The sequence below is a fragment of the Montipora foliosa genome, chromosome 9, assembly GCF_036669935.1.
Source record: "Montipora foliosa isolate CH-2021 chromosome 9, ASM3666993v2, whole genome shotgun sequence".
Classification (NCBI taxonomy): domain Eukaryota; kingdom Metazoa; phylum Cnidaria; class Anthozoa; order Scleractinia; family Acroporidae; genus Montipora; species Montipora foliosa.
In genome coordinates this window covers 46582223-46603064 of record NC_090877.1, presented here as the reverse complement: position 1 = coordinate 46603064, position 20842 = coordinate 46582223, and the positions used below count along the sequence as shown (strand labels likewise).

Below are 20842 nucleotides of genomic sequence, written 5' to 3'. Positions count from 1 at the left end.
GGAGGACGGGAGCACTAAACTACCACACAGTTCATACCATTTTTAATCTTGGACTGATGCAACTGCTACACACTTCCATGCCGAACGATGTCAACAACTCTAGTTGTTTAAATCAGTACAGTGACGTTTTCGAAGCCGTTCTCAGGTCACTTGGTTCAGGTGTTTCTCCTGCCTTCTTTCCTGAACATTCCTCCCGTCGTTGAAGATAGAACTGCTTAAGTGTTCCTTAAATCTATACAAGGAGCAAGGAGGCGACCCGCACTTGATGACCGAATTACCAAGTTTTACTTTGCTGGACAGTCGAAGCATGGTTTCAGACAAATGGAGGTGCAATAGCTTAGGTATCGAACACCAGGTTTTCTCTTTTTTCCAAATTATGCCCCCCCCCCCCTTTTTTTTTAATTATGCTCTTTGAAGAAATTGCAAATAACTCCAAAAAATATATTTTTTAATTAGAAGCCGTTGGTCTACAGGAAAGAAACGCAACAAATCCACAATGAAATTCAAATAAACATGTGGTTCATGTTATTGAACATGCACACTAGTACTAGACCGTTTCAGACGCCGCTCAGTGATTCACAGTGAACTACAAATGCTACTACTTGAACTAAAACTTAAAACATCAAATAACGTCACCAAGTGCTTGAGACTTGGGAGTAGAGAAATGATCCGATAATTATCAAAATATGCGAATTATGCTAGCATTGCTACTTGGCAGAAATTATGCCAGTTTGCTCAAATTATGCAAAAAATTATGCTAGCATATTAATCTATAAAGGCCTATTACCCTACCTGCTTGCAAACAGGGCCTTAGAGCTTTGATAGACCTCGATCATTTTACGCCTTACGAGGACTGACAAATTAAAGGACTGTAGTTGTCTCCGGGTCTGTTAATGCTTTTCAAGGAAGACAAAAAGTATAAAAAAGCAATGAAAACAAGCTACTCGAATATTAGAAGTGGAAACTCTTTGAGCTCTTTACTGCTCACAGATTTCACGATTATATACAGCTCCATCTGTCAGATGTCCTGTTTGACAATTCGACATTATTATTGTTATAAACAGAGTTAACTGAATAGAGTGTAATGTGAAGAGCTAGATTTCAATCCCATATGAACCATGTGAGCGTTAGCCCTACAGATGGAAATGGGCCCACACAAGGACAGAGAAAAACTCATTATTGTTATTATTGTTATAGATTGCTCAAAGGGAATAAAAACTTCTTTGAAAATGGACCGTCTAGTCGGACTGATACTCCAGCTCACTATTTTTGGTAAGTTATCAACTTGTAATTTGCAGTCTTGGAAAGCTCGTGGGACTCCCAGGATCGGTTAATAGTTTAATTGGTATCCATAATAATAAAAGATAAATTATCTTGTTATAAAGTTTAAAATTTATACTCCTTGCCAAGTGCAGGACCGATACCATTTTGTCCAAAATTAACGAAAGAAGAGTCAATAGGCCATTTTCGATCTATTAAAATTCAGCTTGAAAGAGAGGTTTAGAGGGCAAAGACAAAGGAAAGTGGATGATATGTCGGAATTTTTTACATTCATTTCAACGTTTTTCTATTGTTTTTATCCTCTCTGCCTCGCTATCTAGCTGAACATCGATATTTCGAAAATGTCCTGTTGATTAGGCGACGCCTTCAGAAATGGAAAAGGGAGAACATACCTCGCTTTTCTCCTTGTCTGGCTTTTTATCTCTTTATGCACACAATATGTTAAAATGGTTTTACACTGACTGGCATCGAAAAACGATACATTTTTCTTCTCTTCTTCAGGTTTTGAGATAGCTGCTGCTGACAAGAGTTTATATGTTCTAAAATGTGATGTCGACTTCGAAACAAAAGGATGCTTTAAAGACATGAAGGTATATTATTAATAACATAAATTATTTGAGAAGAGAGATAAAACATGTTTTTAAAAGAATATTCTTGGGGTCGGTATTCAAATCTTTAAATGTACCAACATACTCCTGCAATTTTTTGCTGATTCCTAGTTGCAATTAAAAAAGATAAAAGTATGGGAATTGGTTTACCTGCATTTAGAAGACAGTTCGTTTTCTAAAAAAGAACGGAATAGCATTCAGATTACTCTGTTGTTATCGGCGGGAAAAAAGGAACACGGCTACAAATTCGTACCCAGACTTCACCGAGCATTGGTTCCCAAGTCCTACACCGTTTGGAGTTAACCGTGAGCTAGCTATATTGGGTAACTGTCGTACAATTATGACACAATCGAACTTCAGTTTTTAACTCCTCGAACTCGGTGATTTTATTTCAACAGGTCAAACGAACCCTGCCATATTACATCTACAACGAGCGAGACCCATCCATTGCAAACTACGGTGGTACTAGAATAGACTATTTAAACTGGAATCAGTACTTTCCTGGCTTCGTTTGTCGTTGTGCTCAAAAAGCCGAAAAGATGGGATATGATCTTTTTGGAGTGCAATATTACGGTAAGAAATTCTCATTTCTGTGATTCTTAGTTTTAATTGCAGGAAGTAATTCTGTTTCCCTTTGTCGTCTGCTCGGAGTATCAGTATTGGTAACTAACTTTGTAAGTTTATCACTTTATTAAACTGAATAGCCTTAGCAATACCGAAAATACTGCAAAGTCGCCCAATGTGAAAGGAATCCGGAACCCAGCCCGCAAATGGTAGGCTTTGGAATCCGGAATCCATAGCGTGAAGTCCGGAATCCGTTGTATGGAATCCTGAATCCCCAGAATTCGATGAAATCCAGGATTCATTTCGGTGGAACCAGTGAGTATGGAATCCGGAATACGCGACTCGATATCTGGAATCCGAGGGTAACCTGGATTCCTTTACATAGGGCGAGCAAAGGATTTTGTGGTCAAAAAAGTAATGCTTGGGGTTATTTGTTAACGTTGTTGAACGTAACACTGAAACAGAACGCGTTACAAGCACGATCCACACTTATCCTACTTTTGACATGTGCATGCATTTCATGAACACACGGGATGTCTCCATGCACTCAAATTTGTTGATGCTTCTCGACAAGTTCCATCAATTCACCAAGAAAAAATATGGCAAGGCTACGAGCCCGACTCAATAAATTCTCCCGGCTCTTTCACAACCAAGCTGCAGCAACTCTTGAAAACACCCAAGCTTATATTTGATTCTGTTAATAGGAGAGTGCTGGGCTGGACACAGTCATCTCCATGATTATGCACAGCATGGTCAGGATAGCGATGGCCAAGGATGCATTGCAGAAAACTACCAACCCTGTGCGGATGATTCTCGTTTCTGTGTTGGAACTCAGTGGCACAACATGGTGTATCAAATGGGTAAGTTGTCAAGTTAAAAAACGCGTATATTCGTGAAAGCAAACGCCGGAAATCCTTCGGCTCTTACAGATATCTAGAGTTAAATTTTAAGGATGCACTACCTTTATTCCTATGTACTCCGTCTGGCCCCAGTTGTTCAGCAGGTGAATAACGCTATCCGCCGGCTAAATCACCATTGGATAGCTGCGCAATTGGTTTCGCTATGACTTATCCACTTGTTAGTGATTTATCCGGTGGTCAGCGCTATCCATCGATCGTTTCAACAACTGGGGCCTGAGCGTTAGCCGATCTAGTAATTAAAAAAGGCTCACACAAGAACAGAGAAACTCTGTATTTGGGCCCATTTTCATTTCTAGGCTTAGTTTAAATTACTTGGGAATAAAAATACAATAAGCGACAAAAGTGGTTGCGGCACTGAACTTGGGACAAAAATCACCTTAACGTTACATTTTCCACTTGCAATCCCCCCCCCCCCCCCACTCTCCCCCCGCCTTTCCCTTTCAATGTTTGTAAAGGAAAAAGGAAGTGTTCGCGATGAGAATCAGGGTCGAGGGGGTCAGATGGAAAGATTTTTTTTTGGGGGGGGGGGGAGGTGGGGAATTGATAAATATTTCTGTTGAATTCTAAGTGCCACACGGTCAACATTTGAAGAAAACGAGCCACTTCTCGCTCTTCTTCGAAAACTTCCAAAAGTCGGATTCCGGTAAAATCTACTCCCGAGGCCCCCAGGAAAAAAAAACGCACAAGTCCTTACTCATATCCCAGATCCTCGAAATCATGTTGGAGCCGAATTTGTGTAACAGGCGGCCAAGATCACTACGACATTACCAGTGCACTAATATTCAATCATTTAACGTGACTCGGAAACGCCAGAGATAATTTTCTTTCAAACTGAAAGGCGGCCAAAGAAATGCATCTTGTTTAAATCTTCACTGATTCCCTTTGTTTTAGTGGATACAAGTTGCCAAGAAGCTGCCTTCGAAAGAATCGAATGTTTCGCTGATCGTCATGTTGAAGGAAAAAGGCCGTTGCCGAACTATTTGTTCAGTGATCGCGATCCTAAGTTCGAAAAGTTCAGTGGGAAGATGATGGATTGGAGAAATTGGGATGTGTATCTTCCTCAGTTCGTTTGTAGGTGCGCCAAGGCAGCTAAAGGTCATGGAAGCACTTTCTTTGGGATGCAATTCTACGGTAATTATTATCCTTTCATTTCTTAAAACGCTGGCCTTCAATTGAGTCAGCCGAAAACGTTTTTGTTTTGCAATTGGGGGATGTGTGGGGCCCTTTTTTTCAAAATGAAAGGCAAGTCACACCCTTCTCGACACATCATTATCTAAGTGTTGATATTTCAGCGGGGTTAGAAAACTAAAAGGCAAGAGTTTCCCAGCGCACTGCTCTCGCTATACCCTGTGTACCAGAGGTTTTTCTTCTTTGGCATGGTGTCTATGAGTGGCAACGCGGCGATACCGATCGAAGCCGTTGTATTTGTCACGCCTCTGTTCGCCATTCTGCGCTTAGCGGGTTAACCGCTCCTCGGGAAAGAAAAATGAAATCTTTGGCATCCAGGGTACTCTCGCCAAAAATAAAATGAAAAAACAAGCAAACGAATTCAAGAGGCATTTAATATTGAAGTTCTCCTAATATAGAGTTTAAAACAAACGACGACCCAACGAATATTCAAACAAGCCACAGGTCAGTCGAGGTCGCACTTCCCTTTCGCGTCGTCGTGTTTTTGAACAACAATACTTCAGAACACAAAGTAAAGTCGCGATTCGCTTTCGTCGAATGTAGTTCTTGGGGAATTATCCAATTACAGTCGGTTTCAATTCAAGCTACCTCAATTGAGTTAAATTGTTTTCCACTATACAAATGTATATATCGTGACCTCAACAATAACATTTAAATTCAGTTTAGTTTTTTATTTATTTCGCAGGAGAATGTTGGAGTGGTGAAGACGCTCGTCTGACGTATGATATTGACGGTTATAGCTCTTGGTGCGTCGATTCCTATAAAGAACCATGCATGAAGCATGATCAGTTCTGCTCTGGAGGTCTTTTATCGAATTTTGTCTACAAACTAAGTAAGGAATCTTCCGAAGCGACTACTCAAAGTTGAAGATTTGGTAGCTATTATATACATGGCACCTATAGCACCTTTCGTCCCCTTTTGGTTACTGGCGAAAAGTTCAAACAGACTGAAAAGTATTTAAATCAGCGCCGTCTAAATGAACCGTTTTAACAAAAGTTTAAGTTTGTTCTTTAGGCGCCAGAAACACCGATCCAAAAACGCGCAGGGTAGGAAATGATAATGATAACAACTAGCTTAATAGCATGGGCGAAAATTACTTCTTAATTTTGGCGCAAAATTTCAGCGTTAATTTATAATTTCACATGTGAAATTACAATGTTGCCATGGCAACTTTTCCTATAGTGCCAAAATGGCGTCCAGGTTTGAAAAAACCGGCGTCTTATGAACGTAATTTGTCACCCATGATATTAGGGAAAAATTTCACTTGAGTTTTGTCCAAAATCAAATAATTGCCCTCGTCTTAAGGCTGGGGAAATTATTTTTGATGTCAATATGCACCCACCCTGTTCACTTGCAGGCTCGAAATCGAATCAGCAACTCATTTTCAAACCCCAAACATTTCCTCCCTGTAAAATTAATGCAGATAATTCTCAATCATCACTGAAGCCGTTGAAAAGGATCCGCACAGCAAAAACATTTTAAATATTCAATCCATTACCTTGACCTTTTTGCACACCGTACGAGCAATTTCCAACCATAAACGCATCGATTTTGAGAGCATTTTTTCCAACACAAGTTGTTTTCTTCATCAGAAGACGCTACTTGTGAAGTTACTATTGTACCCGTTGATTGTTACAAAGATGATCCGACAAACCCGGTAATGAAAGACATTTTCTACAATGAAGCATCGCCTGGGGAGCCAAACTTCGGAGGAAAGATTCTGCAGTGGAGCGCGAATTACACTGAAGATTTTTCCAGCTTTCTGTGCAAATGTGGACGTTATGCGAGACAAAATGGTTGGGAATACTTTGGAGTGAGGCGAATGGGTAAGTGAGGGATTTTTCTACGTTGCCTGTAAAAAAGATTACTTTGCTATCATCCAAGTCTTTTGTTGCTACGAGTTCATTGCGGTCGGTCTACATCTACATGTCCCAGCATTCGGCAAAGTCCTTTGGCTTATGGCTGTTTCTGCTTAGGTGGCCTCATACCCCACAAGCCTTTTTAGAGATATTACGCCAAGCCGGCCACTTCTGCTGGAAAGTACACGCTCACAGAGGACAGCCACAACACCGGGAACTTCATCCCCTACTCTTCTCGAATGGTGTGTGGGTTCTTTAACGTCCCACAGAGAACTTGTAAACATGGAAGATATTTGTGAGACGGGGCCTACGCTTTGTAGTCCTTATCCGAGAAGACTTGAAAGTCTAACCATTTGTGGGGGTAATTACAAAGGCAGCACTTTCTCCTCGGTTGTTTTAAGACCCTGAGTGTTGGTCCGGCCGGAGTAGAAATGACCACCTCCCACGAGGCACCCGGTGCTCAACCAACTGAGTCACCGGTGCGCGGTAACCTTGAAAAATTCGGTAGGTCGAACGCGGAAAGACTCAATGGTGTCTACTGAGTGGCACGTTTACCTTTTGAGATAGCAGTTTCATGAGGCAATATTTTTGGGGGTTTCACTTCGCCTTTCCTGAAAGTGGGGGTTCTGAATTCGAAGTTTAAATTTCTATCAAAGGTCTTTTTTTTACTCCGCTATCGATCACTGTGGCTAAACTGATTAATTTATAGGTCACATTCAGCGCTGCGATTGGTTGATTTTTCGATCCACTTCAGTTGCCGGTTTCTATTTTTAAAGGTCCGCCAACTATCGCAGCAATGTAATAGGCCACGTTCGATATATCAATATTCAGGCATGGCTACGAGGCTTTATGGTCAAATTTTACGGCTCACTTTCACATGCCTCAAGGAGGATTTCTAAACAAAACAATATTTAAATTTAACCATAAAGCCTGGTAGCCATGCCTGAATATTGATATACCGACCGTGGCCTTTTGATGGCAGTGAAAAAACGAAACTGTTAATTAGAAATTGAATAGCCCATTTTACAGTTGTGTGCTTAGTTTCCTGACCGTTGAATGAAAGTGAGGCTCGAATTGACTTTGCTTTGATAAAAACCTCACTGCTTTTCTTATGTAAATTCCTACTAATTAGCATGAGAACAACATCATTAACATAAGAAAAGCAGTGAGGTTTCTGTTAAAGCAAGGTCAACTCCAGACTCACTTTCATTTAAAGGCCAGGTAACTGAGCACACAACTGTAAAATGATCTATTCTATAACTTAACGTTACGTGTTCAAGAGTTTACGTCAGAAAAAAATAATAAAATAACTCGAAAACCTTAAAGGACGGTTAGTGTGATCTACAATGCTGGACGAAATTGTTGAGACAAGTTTACCCCTTCACCATATCTAAACAAATTATTTTCGGCATGAAGTAAAGCTTCTTCTGCAGATCCCCCTCTCGCCCCAAACAATGTTTAGCGATAGTTCAGTTCTTTCCGCTTCTTTCTAAAGAGTTTTAGAGCTTTAGATTTTACGACGAGGACGAGAAGGAGTACGAAATTTGACTGCCTGTTTTTACCGCACTAATTAACAGGGGCACCCAACGAATCTGTTCCTCACATTATCTGTTCCCCAGAGGAATCTTGCTGGCTGGCAAAAATACAGGTGTTTCGATGAGCTGGCTGGGAAATTTTGTTATTGATAGAGGTTTTGCCTGGGAATTACTGACTTTTTCTAGCATTTCAACCCGAGCTGGCCGTAGTAACTCTGAAGACTGAGGACGACTAAAAAAAAAAAAAAGAAAAAAAAAAAAAAAAGAACCCCTTCCCTCTCCCAGAGAGTAGTCACAAACATACGACGGCCAGTCAGAGTGATTGCGCTTGCGGAAAAAACCTGTTTTGTCCCGGTTTTGTCGCTTTTGTTCTGTCGTTTTGGATCGAGGGATTTGAAAGCGCGCGGAATTCCTGGCTGGGAAATAAATTTGATCAGCTGGCTGGGAAACCAACCAATTTAATCTAGCTGGCTGGGAAATTTGTTGTGTGTCTTGCTGGGAAAAAGGAACAGATAATGTTTTCCCAGCAACACTGAAAAACACCTGAAAATGCCTTAATAACATTTATTTTCATTAACTGGGGTATAATAATACATTTTACAACAAATTGGTCGTTGGGTGCCCCTGAATTAACGACGGTATCACGTTTTTCCCGCCAAAATGACGCTGGTTTGCGCACGCTCACTGTTGTGCTATGAGAAAATCTCGTACTCGTAGTCGTTCTCGTCCTAGAATCTAAAGCTCTCTATTGTCCAATGGGCCGCAACCTTTGAGGAAGGTCTCGACGATATTTGTCGAAGTGAACGAAGATGGCTTTAGAACCACTGATAGCGAGCGATAAAACAAAAAGTCGTTAAGGTATCACTAAGGAAAATAGTGATCGTTTTTCTGCGCTACATGACGTTCCCATTTGCAGGTTTGTGCGTTCGCAGCTTCCCAGTTATTACAGATTACGACAAGTACGGCCCGTCCGATAATTGTTTCGAGGGAAATGCTGGAGTGCGCTGCCCGGTTGGCTCTTTACTGTGTGGAGGCCTGACTGATAAGGCCAACTTTGTATACCGGGTTGATCCAGATTCAGGAACAAAGAAACGAGGTAAGCATTAAACAGTCGAGTGACTGTGTTAGAGTTGTGGGTGTTCCGTAGTAAAGTTTATATCATCCAACTCTTTGTAGGGGGGAAAAACTCGTAACTCTATGAGAATGGACCTCTTTAGCTTCAGGGTCGGCCAGGAAGGGGTGTAGGGGTATACCAGCATACCGGAAAAAGATTCGCCAAAATACCCAAAAATACCCAAAATTCATCCAAATATACCCAAAATTAATGGGAGCATTGTATACTGTATACGTGAAATTCAAAGAACGTGATATACCGAATACCCGTATTTAAGCTGCAATATACCGTATACCCGATTTAAAAAGCCCCTCTTTACCGTATACCCAAAAACCCTTGCCGACCCTATAGCTTGTACCTTTTGTTTCCCATTTCAAACCACGTGTGTACCCAATGGAATTTTCCTTTTGTTTTTTCATACGTTATGCATACATGTGAACGTGTATAAGACCACATTTGAAAGAAACTGTTCCCTAGAGTAAAATACGTGGTCTGAAATGGGAAAACAAAACGTACAGGCTAAAGAGGTCCATTCTCTAAATTAAGCTTTTAAACTAACAGCAAACGCCATCTTCGAAGATTTTCCAACTTTCTTGGCCAATGTGGACGGTATGCGAGGGAAAATGGATGGGAGTACTTTGCAACAATTCTTTGTGACAGACAAAAATTACATCAGTGTTTTAGGGATGACTCGTAACTCTGAGAATTCTTTTAAGCTGGGAGTACTCTGTAACAATTCCTTGTGACACAAAAATTACATCAGTGTTTTAGAGGTGACCCGTGGGCAGTCTGTGTTAGCAGGTAAAAAAGCGACACGACAATTCCTAAAGGCATTGGTAAATACCAGCCAATGATTGACCAAAAAAAAATGACGATTCTCGAGTCACTTTCCTGATACCTGAAAACTGCCTTTTCGCCCTAATTGGGTTGCTCCTTTGTAGCACCCGAGCAAAACCTTCATTTTAATTTTCTAACAAGAAATCGTATAGAGCTAAATGAAGATGACTGAGGTGCCAAAAAGGGGAAATTTAGAAGCGGAACCTCAAGTGTGAAGTAGTTTTAATTTGTCCAAGCTTGATTTGGGATAAACTGTATAAGAACGGAGACCTTGGAAACGACAATTTTGACGCACGACAATGGCAAAAATTATTCGATTGAATGATCGAAAGCAATGGTTCCACGCGTGTGTTTTAGATTTTGGAACGTTTCTTTGCCGTTCTCTTCCAAACGAACGACGAGGGATGATTAGATTTGAGGTTAAGTGGAGAACGGGAGCGCTAGACGATACATTTTCAGTTTTCTCTTGAACTGGATTGCTGACTCGCATTTTACTCACTGATAGATTAGAATAATCTCGAAATGATCATGATTAGAAAAACGCAACGTTATCTTTTCAGATAACACCGCACCGGTGGCTCAGTTGGTTGATAATCGGGCTGCCATGCGGGAGGTCGTGAGTTCAACTCCGGCCGGACCAACACTCAGGGTCTTAAAATAACTGAGGAGAAAGTGCTGCCTTTGTAATTACATCCGCAAATGGTTAGACTTTCAAGTCTTCTCGGATAAGGACTATAAACCGTAGGCCCCGTCTCACAACCCTTCAATGTTCACCGTGACCAAGTGAGACGTAAAAGAACCCACACTCTATTCGTAAAGAGTAGGGCATGGAGCTCCTGGTGTTGTGGTCAGGGCCCATTTCATTCATTCATGTGCTGGGTGACATCGCTAATGAACTGATGGCGGCTGCCGGAGGCGCTGAGGACCGATCTCACCCATAGATAACTTGCTTGTAAAGCGCATTTGAATACGTCGATAGAAAATGCACCATATATAAATTCATTACCATCACCATTAGATAACCTTCTCGTAGCCGTTGCCAACATCGTTTTTGCTTATATATAGCTTCGTGGTATGGGATTGAAAACAACACAGGTCAGACCGCAAGAGCGGTTTGGGGCCCTTAGGTTATTGAGACAGAACATTTTAATGTTGAGACGAGTCGAAATTTAAAGATAAATAACGTTGAAAGTTGGTATTATTTAATAGTCCTCTAGTAGCGTAGCCAATCAGTATGCAGCATTTGTATTAGTCCACTAGTTGGGTGATACTAATTCTTGATATTTATTAATCTCATTACATTATTTTAGATATACAGTCTTTTTGTTGGAGTTTCCTATTTTGGTCTTTTTTGTTTTCATTTTAAAAGGACAAGCCTAGAGGGAAACGTCACTGAGCTGAGTTTTACGTCCGTCGTGATAAAAAACGAAAAAGAGATTCACAAGCGTGATTGACTTCTATAATTTTACAATTGTAAAGAGTGTTATTTTTACAAATGTTAAAAAAACACATGACGGATTGCAAAGGATATGAATAGATAAAAAAGGAGAATATAGTGGTAAAGAGTTGTCGATTAAATGTCATGGCGGAAAGTGAAAAAGGTGCAAATAAAAATCTGAACGTCTTTGCTGAGTATCAAATCATTGTCATCATGTCTGACCAGCGTTAGGAAGATATTTTACTTTCAAAGATCGATTTCCAATACCGTTTGACAGAGTTACTCTTCATTGAATATAGATGAAGAGTCTGACTTTATCAAACTAGTATGGGTTGAGCCAGATGCCATTTAAAATAGGAAGACCGAGCTTGGTGTTCTTCACGGGGAACTCGGGGAACACGGGGAACACGGGCAACACGGGGAACTCGAGGAAGCAGGGTTGGCGCAGTGGTGGGAGCACTCGCCTCCCTCCAATGTGGCCCGGGTTCCATTCCCAGGTCCGGCGTCATATGTGGGTTGAGATTATTGGTTCTCTATACTCTGCTCCGAGAGGGTTTTCTCCTGGTACTCCATTATTCCCCTCTCCTCTAAAACCAATGCAATAAGACTTGATATGTATTAATTTGATTTGATTGCATTTGTGCACGACCCCACAAGAATGGGGCGCCAAATGTAAAAATATTATTTAAGTACTTTTCCACTATATTTAAGTACCTTTGAGATTTATAAATCGCAAAGTAAGCAAGTGCAAGTTGAAGAAGAATTTATTTGGGATAAAAAGCGAGAGAAATCGTCACGCTTTTCGCTACTCGAGGACTATTATTAATAGTTCTTTAGTAGCGTAGCGTAGCGTAGGATTTGCATTAGTCCACTAGTTGGGTGATACTAATTAACAATTAGATTATGAGCTCGAGATTTCTATGAGGTGATAGGTGATGAGGCCGAAGGCCGAATCAACTATCACCTCCATAAAAATCGAGAGCGAATAGCCCAGGGCGCTTATTTAATTTTTGGGCTTTCAGGGTGGGCGCTTATTCGAGGTGGGCGCTTATTCGAGGCTGGACGCTTATTAAATTTTCACCATTTTCAGTAAGTAAAAAGTTTATTTGGTAACAAAACATGACAAAGTATTAAAGCTTATAACTTGTGACTGTTCATTGTTTGGTAATCTATGCCCAGGACTAACAACTCATTGTTCGGTCTTCGCAGAAGTCTCTATAGATATCATAATTCTCAATCAACTTCAATGTCATCGTCGCTCAGCTCAATAATTGAACTTGCTGGTGCTGCCTCCTTGACATCGACAGTGTAATGCCAGCAAATGGGTCAGTCGCGCGAGAAGCTGTTAGAGCTTGCTGGATGGATGCCAGGCGATCCTGTCCTTGGGGGTGGGGACGCTTATTAACTTTTTCTACCATCTGGGTGGGCGCATATTCGAGGTTGGGCGGTATATATTATAAATAATTGCGATAGTACGCGCACTCTCATTGGTTAATTGCTGTGTGTAGATGAGAGTATGGAAAAACGGCTGTGACATCATCGACTGCATCTCGGGTTTGCATAACTGTTTCGAATTCTCCCAACTCCCCCTCGTGTTTAGACGAGGCTATGGAAACACGGAAAACGTCCTCTATATTGCTTAATTACTGTACTATGTCGTAACTTGTCGGGATAACCTTCACGGACCGCAAGAACAAACAGGAAACAACCAAAACAAAAAATTAAAGCAAAAATGTATAAATAAACAGATAAAATTAATAATAATTTAATATTAAGTCAAATAGCAAAAATTGACTATGATAGTTCGGGAACCCCACGATCATGAAAACTGGCTTTATTTTTTATCTTAATCGACAAGTATCTTGCTTTTAAATTAAAACAAAAATAAATAAATAACTAAATAAATAAAATTAATAATAATTTAACATTAAGTCAAATAGCAAAAATTGACTATGATACTTCGGGAACCCCACGATCATGAAAACTGGCTTTTCTTTTTACCTTTATCGACAAGTATCTTTCTTTTAAATTGCTTGATGATAATCAAGCATTTTATGTATTCTTTTCAGGGTAAGAGAAGAAGAAAATCAATACCGTTGTTGCCTTTACGGAATCGCCTCAGACGACTCGACAACTAAATGACTAAATTTAAGTACTCGAATTGGCTGCGCGATTTGATTCCAATTCTTCACGGCGAAGTGTTTTAAATCTCGTATCCAAAAAATGGAGTAAAAAAATAAATAAATAAGATGAAAAGGACTAAAATTAAGAAAAACCTATGAAATACCCATGGTTACTGCAATGGTGCCGATCTTTTGGACAGTAGTGTAGTTTGAATAGAGTACTACTAGAGTACTACTAAAGCACTTTCTTTGTCAAATCACGGAAGAAGAAGACAATCGTACATGTAAGGGTTTTGCTTTATATTTGATTGGCTTAGAATGTGGCGCGAGATCTTTCAACCAATCACTGAGCTTAAGTTAAGCAAAACGAAGGTAAGGTACTTCTACGATGAAAGGCGCCTTTCTTTAGATTACTTGTAAGCCATGCTATCTTCCCCAGACAAATAATTGAAGTGGATCGCATTCCGTTCTTCCAGCCTTCGTATATTACAAGAGTCCGAACAAAAACACAAATGATTGGCTACCGAGCGCCAAAATCTGGGCTGTTTTCCACTCGATAAGTATCAATGAATAACGAAATGTGTAGAGAAAATCCAAAAAGTAAACTGTTGCATGTATTTGAACAAAAATAGAAATTATAAGCTTGTCGTCTGAATTGGCAGATTTTACTTACAAATTAACACAACCTGATATTTTTGTACGCGATTTTCGTTACAAGGATCTTAAGAATTCACAAAGGAATACTCTGATAGGAAATTATAAAAACACGTAAGAGAATTGCAAGGGAAAGAAGTGGGAGTTGTAAAAACGTCCTTCACAATAAAAATAAAAGAACGTACATAGCGCGAAAGGGTCCTTAGAACGAATGCATAAATGGCGATTAACAATGTATTCTTTTGCTTATTTGCTAATTAGACTAACGAGCCTCGCTCTCAAGCAACATTTCCATTGTATTTTGTCCATGCAAACGAGGCTATTGGGTCTAATTAGTACATTAAAAGAGAGTATTTATTTTTGGGCGTCATTTATGCATTCAGTTCCCGTTCTTAGATTAATTTCGTGGTTGATCAACAAACCAGCAGTTGGAGCAAAATATTACGAATAGGTAGTAAACTTTATATAACTTCACTTAACTTAGTCAACTTAAAGTTGCACTTGATCGGATAAATGAAAGTTCATACCCTGGCGCACAACGTTTAAAGTCATCAACAAATAGAATTAACGGCGTTGAAATAGAGGACTTTCGCGTTTCAATTAAATATTTCTCTTTTTACTTTTTACAAAAAGAGTTAACTACTCGTGGCACGGGTGGCCCATGCAAATAAACTGTGTTGGTGTCACTTGGCTGACCAATCATCAGCGATCTGATTATTCACGTGCTTATGCCAAATTCAAAAGAAGACGTAAATATAACAGCAAGAAAGCACAAGAGACAAAACTAAATCAGTTGTGAGTGTTTGGCTTCAATCTTTTAATCGTTCGATCGAGGGCATTTACTTGGTTATTAAAATTCTGGAGCATCGCAAATTTACGCCCTAAATGCAAACGATAAACGATTAGCCCGTAACCGCCAATTCTTTGAAGATTTCCTTTCTGTCTGAGAGAAAATTAGCGCTTTCTGGCTGACATCATTTCACAATAATATAGAAACTGTCTCGAATGCCACACACTGTTGCAAAATATGATAAAACCTTTTGGCTCTCCAACGCGTAAAAACAAGTTACAGTGTATCAGTGATCAATTTCGTGTCTTTCTGAAGAGAAAAACGAGAAGGCCTTGAAATTTCGGTCAAAAATATATAGTCAATGAGAACGGACTGGGTTATGTTTTCAAGAGTTATTGGTCGACAAGTAAACTTCCTGCGGTGTTGTTGTGGCAGGTGGTAACATGCCCATCTAATAAAACAGTGGTAAAGTTTAGGCAATATTTTTATCCCCTCGCGTCTGATAGATACGGCTTTTTATCGCCTGCTTCTTTTGCAAATTACCCCTTAATCGTATGATAAACCATTCCAGCGTTTGGTTGAGCTGTGAACGACAAAAAATAAAGCGAAATAAAGCGGGTTATCGGGCTCAGAAAAGATCGAAACAGGTTTTTACAGTTTTTAATTATTAACAATTTATTTCTCGAATCATCTCGCATCTACACCTCGAAGTTAAGTCGAATCCTAGAAAAACTACTGGAAAGTGCTGCAATCATTCTGCAGCACGAGTGAGACGGTGAATTTTGGTCGGGACCATTTCATTGGCACTTTTTTTTGAGCGGGGATGTTTTGTTTAATTTGTAGTCCAGCTATCTTTAGAGCTTGAATAACTTCCCTTCAAACAATGCTTTGTTTACCATATTGAATAAGGCTGTCGCTACCGACGCCATTCCTCGAAATGATTATGCGCGCGGTAGCTTAAAATAGACTTTTCCGATAGACGATTTACTATTTTGTGTGCCATTTCCTGAACACGACCAAAAAAAGAACACGATTACAAATGCGCTCCGCATCAAATTATAATATCAAGACATGGAAAAATAATCGCTCCTAAATAAACATTTTGAGTAATATTTCTCACGTTTAAAGTGTCCTAGTGTTTGTTCTGAATTCACCTACCCGCACGATAATTGCAGAATTACAGCGCTTCAAATTTATAAAAGAAAAGCTCTTTGAGTGCCTTGGAAATTTGGCGTTTTGCATCAAAATCAGACTTAAAGATCATTTTTCACGATATAGATATATATATATTATATATTATGGTGGTTTTTTTTTTTCAAAATTGTACAAGACCTACAAATTTGTCTGCAGCAGTGGTAATTTTCATCGAATGTTCTCGATATTTCTAAGAACTATGTTTGCTTTATGAAATGATCACAGAAAAATGAAGTTTCTTCTCAAAATCGAAATCCGCCTAAAAAAATGCACGTTCCACAGGGTTTCAAGTGCACATTTTTCAATTTTATAGTTCAAGCTTAAGAAAATTATTTTGTCGCTGCAATGAATAAAAGTCGCCAAAGTCTAACAGTTTCTGTTTCCCGTCACACTATATAGATTGTTCGCAGGTATAACTGCGCACGACAAATAACTTCCAATATTAATTCTGGCTGCAGTGACGGAATTGTTTAACATGTTATACGTTCCTTCGGCAAATCTAGATTGTTTCCACATATCCTGCATTCCGATAAATTCAGTTTGTTTCCCAAACTGCCAGTTTGCAAATGCTGCAAGCGGCGAGCTACGAGTGAAAAAATCAACTTGCTTACTCCCCATATATTTTTTTTTAATTAGCCCAGATCCAGCCACTTCATTTCCACCACCTTGTGATCTTTCACTCCGACTTTGACCCGTAATCTTCACTACAAGCTTTAAGACACATTATTGATTGGTGCTACACTCCACGTTTCCAAATCACTTTGGCCTCGCGCTTTGGGCCTCGGACCTCTTTCTGTCACTAGGTTTGTGTTTGACAGGACTGCTTGCCCCAGATGCACTACAGTACTGATCCGACCAGCTAACGACACTGGCCGCTCTGCTATTTCGCCCTCGTTCATGAGCCGACATACGATCTTCGTTGTCGGAATTAAATAAATCTGCAGACGTTTCTCGTATCGGAGACAGCGCTCTTCGCCCAGCGACAGGCGATTTCGAGCTGCGGCGCGAGCCTCTATAGACGGACGACGTCAACGATTGCGGGTTTCCAGAGCTCATAGCATCCTTATTTTTTCCTATGACTAGATTCGCAACTTTGTAGTTTGCCTGATGGCTCAGACTTGCGGAGTTACTCAAGCGTCTGTCACCACTCGTTCTGCGATCAGGAGGTTGTCGGCCCGAATTCGAAGCCGATTCGGAAGATGAACCACTCTCAGACCTCGAAGGTCTTGAAGTTCTTGGACTTAAGGATTTCAAACCCTGAATATGATTGTCCTTATTCATTGCTAGTCGCTTGTTTGCCATCGCTGTCACTGGCGTTAGTACTTTGACCGTGAGAATAAGTCGTCTTGTCATCTGCATAAGTGCGCTCACATCTTGTATAGTCATTGTCCTCACGTCAACTTTATTCACTTTAACAATCTCATCGCCGACCCGCAACAACTCAAAAACGTCCACATCTGTGCCAAGAACCACACGAGATACAAAAATTCCTTGCTCCCTTTCCCAACCATCGCCCTGGCGAATATAAAATCCTAGCGTCTCTCCTGGCTTTCGACGTAATTCGATCGTGCGCTGCAAAAATGTTCCGTTCTTGGAGCACGCCTCTCGGACTCCGAGCACATGCCGAAACGTTCCCTGAATGATCTTTATTGGAAGTGGCGGACAAGGATCTCCCTGAGTGTCTGTCTGTGTAATATCAGTTGCTTTTCTGATCGCAAAAAATTCATCTTCTTTCTCAGCTAGTCTCATTTTCTCAAAGTCCTCCTGCGAGACGCTGCTGAAGCGTCGAAGTTGTTCAACAATGTCTTCGTCGACCGATTTGTCGGTCGAGGAAAGAGCTTTTCCATTAGCCGCCAACGGCTTCTTCTTCGCATCTTCTGGTCGTACAGCCATATTATTTTTTACTCTGTGTTTCTGCGCGTCCATCGAGCCGCCATCTTGCTTGAATTTCAAATGAAAAGTTTACATGCGATTATTGGATATTGTCACGGAGAGCCAATCGCACTGGACTTTGCAAGACAGGTGTGCATCGTCACACAAAACAATACAACGACCTGGTTGCCAGTCATTTCTCTCTTCGGCCGCAGAAAACAATTAACCGAATCAATATTTTGTCGTCAAAACCAATGGGAAAATCTCCCTTGAAAAGGAACTCGAAACGTGTGACAAAAACAAAGCGACGCTAGGAAAAGCTGCCGAAGCAATTCGGCTAATCCTAGAGTCGTTTAAAGAATATAAAGTTCACTCACTTTAGTCTTTCGCACAACGATCGTGGTCTAATTTTCATTTTTTTATTATTTCCGTTTTATCGGACCCTTGTTTAAGCCCGAAATGATTTTTCTTTCCTTTCGAGAAATTTTCCTATTGATTTTACTTCCAATAACACAAACTCCACCGCGGTAATTTAGTCCAACCCCCTCTATTTCGACCCGACACGATTTTGTATAGAAGAAATTGTCAGGTGCTACTATAAAAAAGGTAAAAAAAATCCTTAGAAACATCACTTTCGTGAGTCTGGTGTTAATCAAGAGGAAAAAAGTGGAGGTAGAGCTTCTCATGTCCTCCTGGTGTTAAACTGACTTTATCGCAAACGGTCAGAGTGAAAAAGACACTGACAAAATCGCACAGTCGATCACTGAACAAAAGAATTATCTGAAACCCGAATCCCGATTTCAAAACTTTATTTGAAATAGCAATGATATTGCCAATTTGTCGAAGATATTTTTCATTTTAGCGCGGTTTTGTTTGTAGCTATTTCAAGAAAATGCTTGCCAGAACTCTTGACAACTGAGAAAATGTCAGGTCGCAACTATAAATTGAGATATCGGGTAGTATGCTTTGACACAAATTCAAATAGCTGATAGAAACCGTCCGTCATAAAATTCACAATATTTTAAGAAACTGACGATTTGATCTTAAAACAAAGGCTGACCGCGGATAGCGAATTCTACGACTAGACGGCAATGTCCGCCGGATTCACCTCTTCAGAAGTTCAATCAATACAGATGTATTACAATACTTGAGAATTATTCGTTTTGTTTGAAAGAGAAACGAAACATTGGACGTCCTTGGTGACGTAAAAACAGCTATTTCTGATTTGTTTACTGTGCTAAAAATGTGTTTCCTTCCAGCTGTAAAACCGAATTGTGGCCGCATGACGTCAAAGCGTCCTAATATTTATATAGCTGCAAAATTTCTACTCATTGCACCGACAACTTTATTTCCTGCAGTTAATTTAAACTCGCACGCACTATTTTAAGACGGGCATATGCTATTTTTGTTGAGTTCCACATTAATGGCTCAGATGTAAAAAGAGAAAAAACAAAACGATCAATCAAAGGGATCCAATTAACAAACAAGAACTTAATTCGCCACAATTGAACAAGACCATATATCCTCAAAACCTTTGTTTTTCGACCTCTTATTGTTTCTAGGGCAAAAAAAAATTCCCTGTGAAAAAAATTAGTCGATTGTACTTCGACATGAATATCACGTTGACTTGCTCGACCACATACCATTTTGCAGCCAATTTTAGAGACTTAGAACTCTTTCCGCTTGTATTCTAACTACTAGCTTAACTGCTTTTCCTTTTATTCTCCATCATTTGAGTAGTTGAAAAAGGGGGAGTCTTTCCATCTTTCGAAAAACCGGTCAATGAACAGTCCAAACAGTGATGTGTACGTACACTATATGACCCTTACACAGCGTCTAAAGTGACATATAAGAGGTCATGAAAGAGCAAGTGATCTTATCACTTTGAATTATGACAAATAATTGGAAATCAGGTCAATTTCTCCAGTCTAAGTCAATAAAAAAAAACACTAAAAAGTCATGGTTTCTATGGCGTCTGAGAATTCTTCTCGAAGGATGCTTTCGCTTATAGTTTTGACTGCGTCGCTCGGCTCTCATCTGGTGGTAGCAGGTAAGAGGTGAAACAAGTTCATTGTTGTGCAATAAGAAATGAACTATTTCTATATCGTCATCGCTTAATTTAATAAGCTACATCGCGAAAATGAATTGTTCAGTTTCTGTTTTTTAGATGCACAACAGTGGCGGATACATGGGCCATTTTTCCCTTGGAGAATAGCTTTTGAAAAATAATGATAATAATTAATATAATAATCATCATCATCCCACCTCTTTCGCAGGGTTCCTCGTCTTCCCTTCACGGGCAAGGGAAAAAGAGAGACACTGGGAACGAGGCTTCATTATCATCATCGTCTTACGCGTAATATGGCAAAGCAGAAAATGCCCCTTGAACTGCTATACAACCGCAAATGGAAGCGAAATAAATTATAAGTAAAGCGGGTCAAATCATATGGGGGGAAAATAGAAGTACTTGGGAAGTCGACTCTCTGGGTAGGGTAAAACCCGAGACACACTGTACAAGGCAAGTGCCCCGTACCAATACGCCAATCTTGCCAATGACTCAGGAAGAAACCTCTCGTGCAATCGACCTTTCCAGAGTAAACCTCAGAAAAAAAATAGGGATCGACTTCATCGATGCAACCTTTCTGTACGTTTCGAGCTTTCCAAAGGATTCTCGTAATTTTTAAGAGTTATCAGAGCTGTACCATTTTGTACAATCTCAATTCCTAAACACACCAGGCCCCAGTTGTTCAAAGGGTGGATAACGCTATCCACCGGATAAATCACTATCCATTGGATAGCGCAATTGGTTTCGCTATTACTTATCCACTGGATAGTGATTTATCCGGTGGATAGCGCTATCCATCG

At 40.1% G+C, this 20842-nt stretch overlaps 2 protein-coding genes across 2 annotated transcripts; one reads left to right on the top strand and one right to left on the bottom strand.

The window, feature by feature from the left end:
• The first annotated feature begins 1840 nt into the window (after positions 1-1840).
• LOC137971893 (uncharacterized) lies at positions 1841-10078 on the top strand. Its single transcript, XM_068818636.1, has 8 exons — positions 1841-1871; positions 2288-2462; positions 3158-3313; positions 4265-4504; positions 5247-5393; positions 6154-6387; positions 8872-9051; positions 10011-10078. The coding sequence occupies exons 1-8, from the start codon at positions 1866-1868 to the stop codon at positions 10076-10078; spliced, it is 1206 nt and encodes a 401-aa protein (XP_068674737.1). The 5' UTR covers positions 1841-1865.
• Positions 10079-15559: 5481 nt separating this feature from the next.
• Positions 15560-18249, bottom strand: LOC137969829 (rho GTPase-activating protein syd-1-like). Its single transcript, XM_068816201.1, has one exon. It carries the CDS (start codon positions 18029-18031, stop codon positions 16862-16864), a length of 1170 nt encoding a protein of 389 aa, XP_068672302.1. The 5' UTR covers positions 18032-18249; the 3' UTR covers positions 15560-16861.
• Between the last annotated feature and the right edge of the window lie 2593 nt (positions 18250-20842).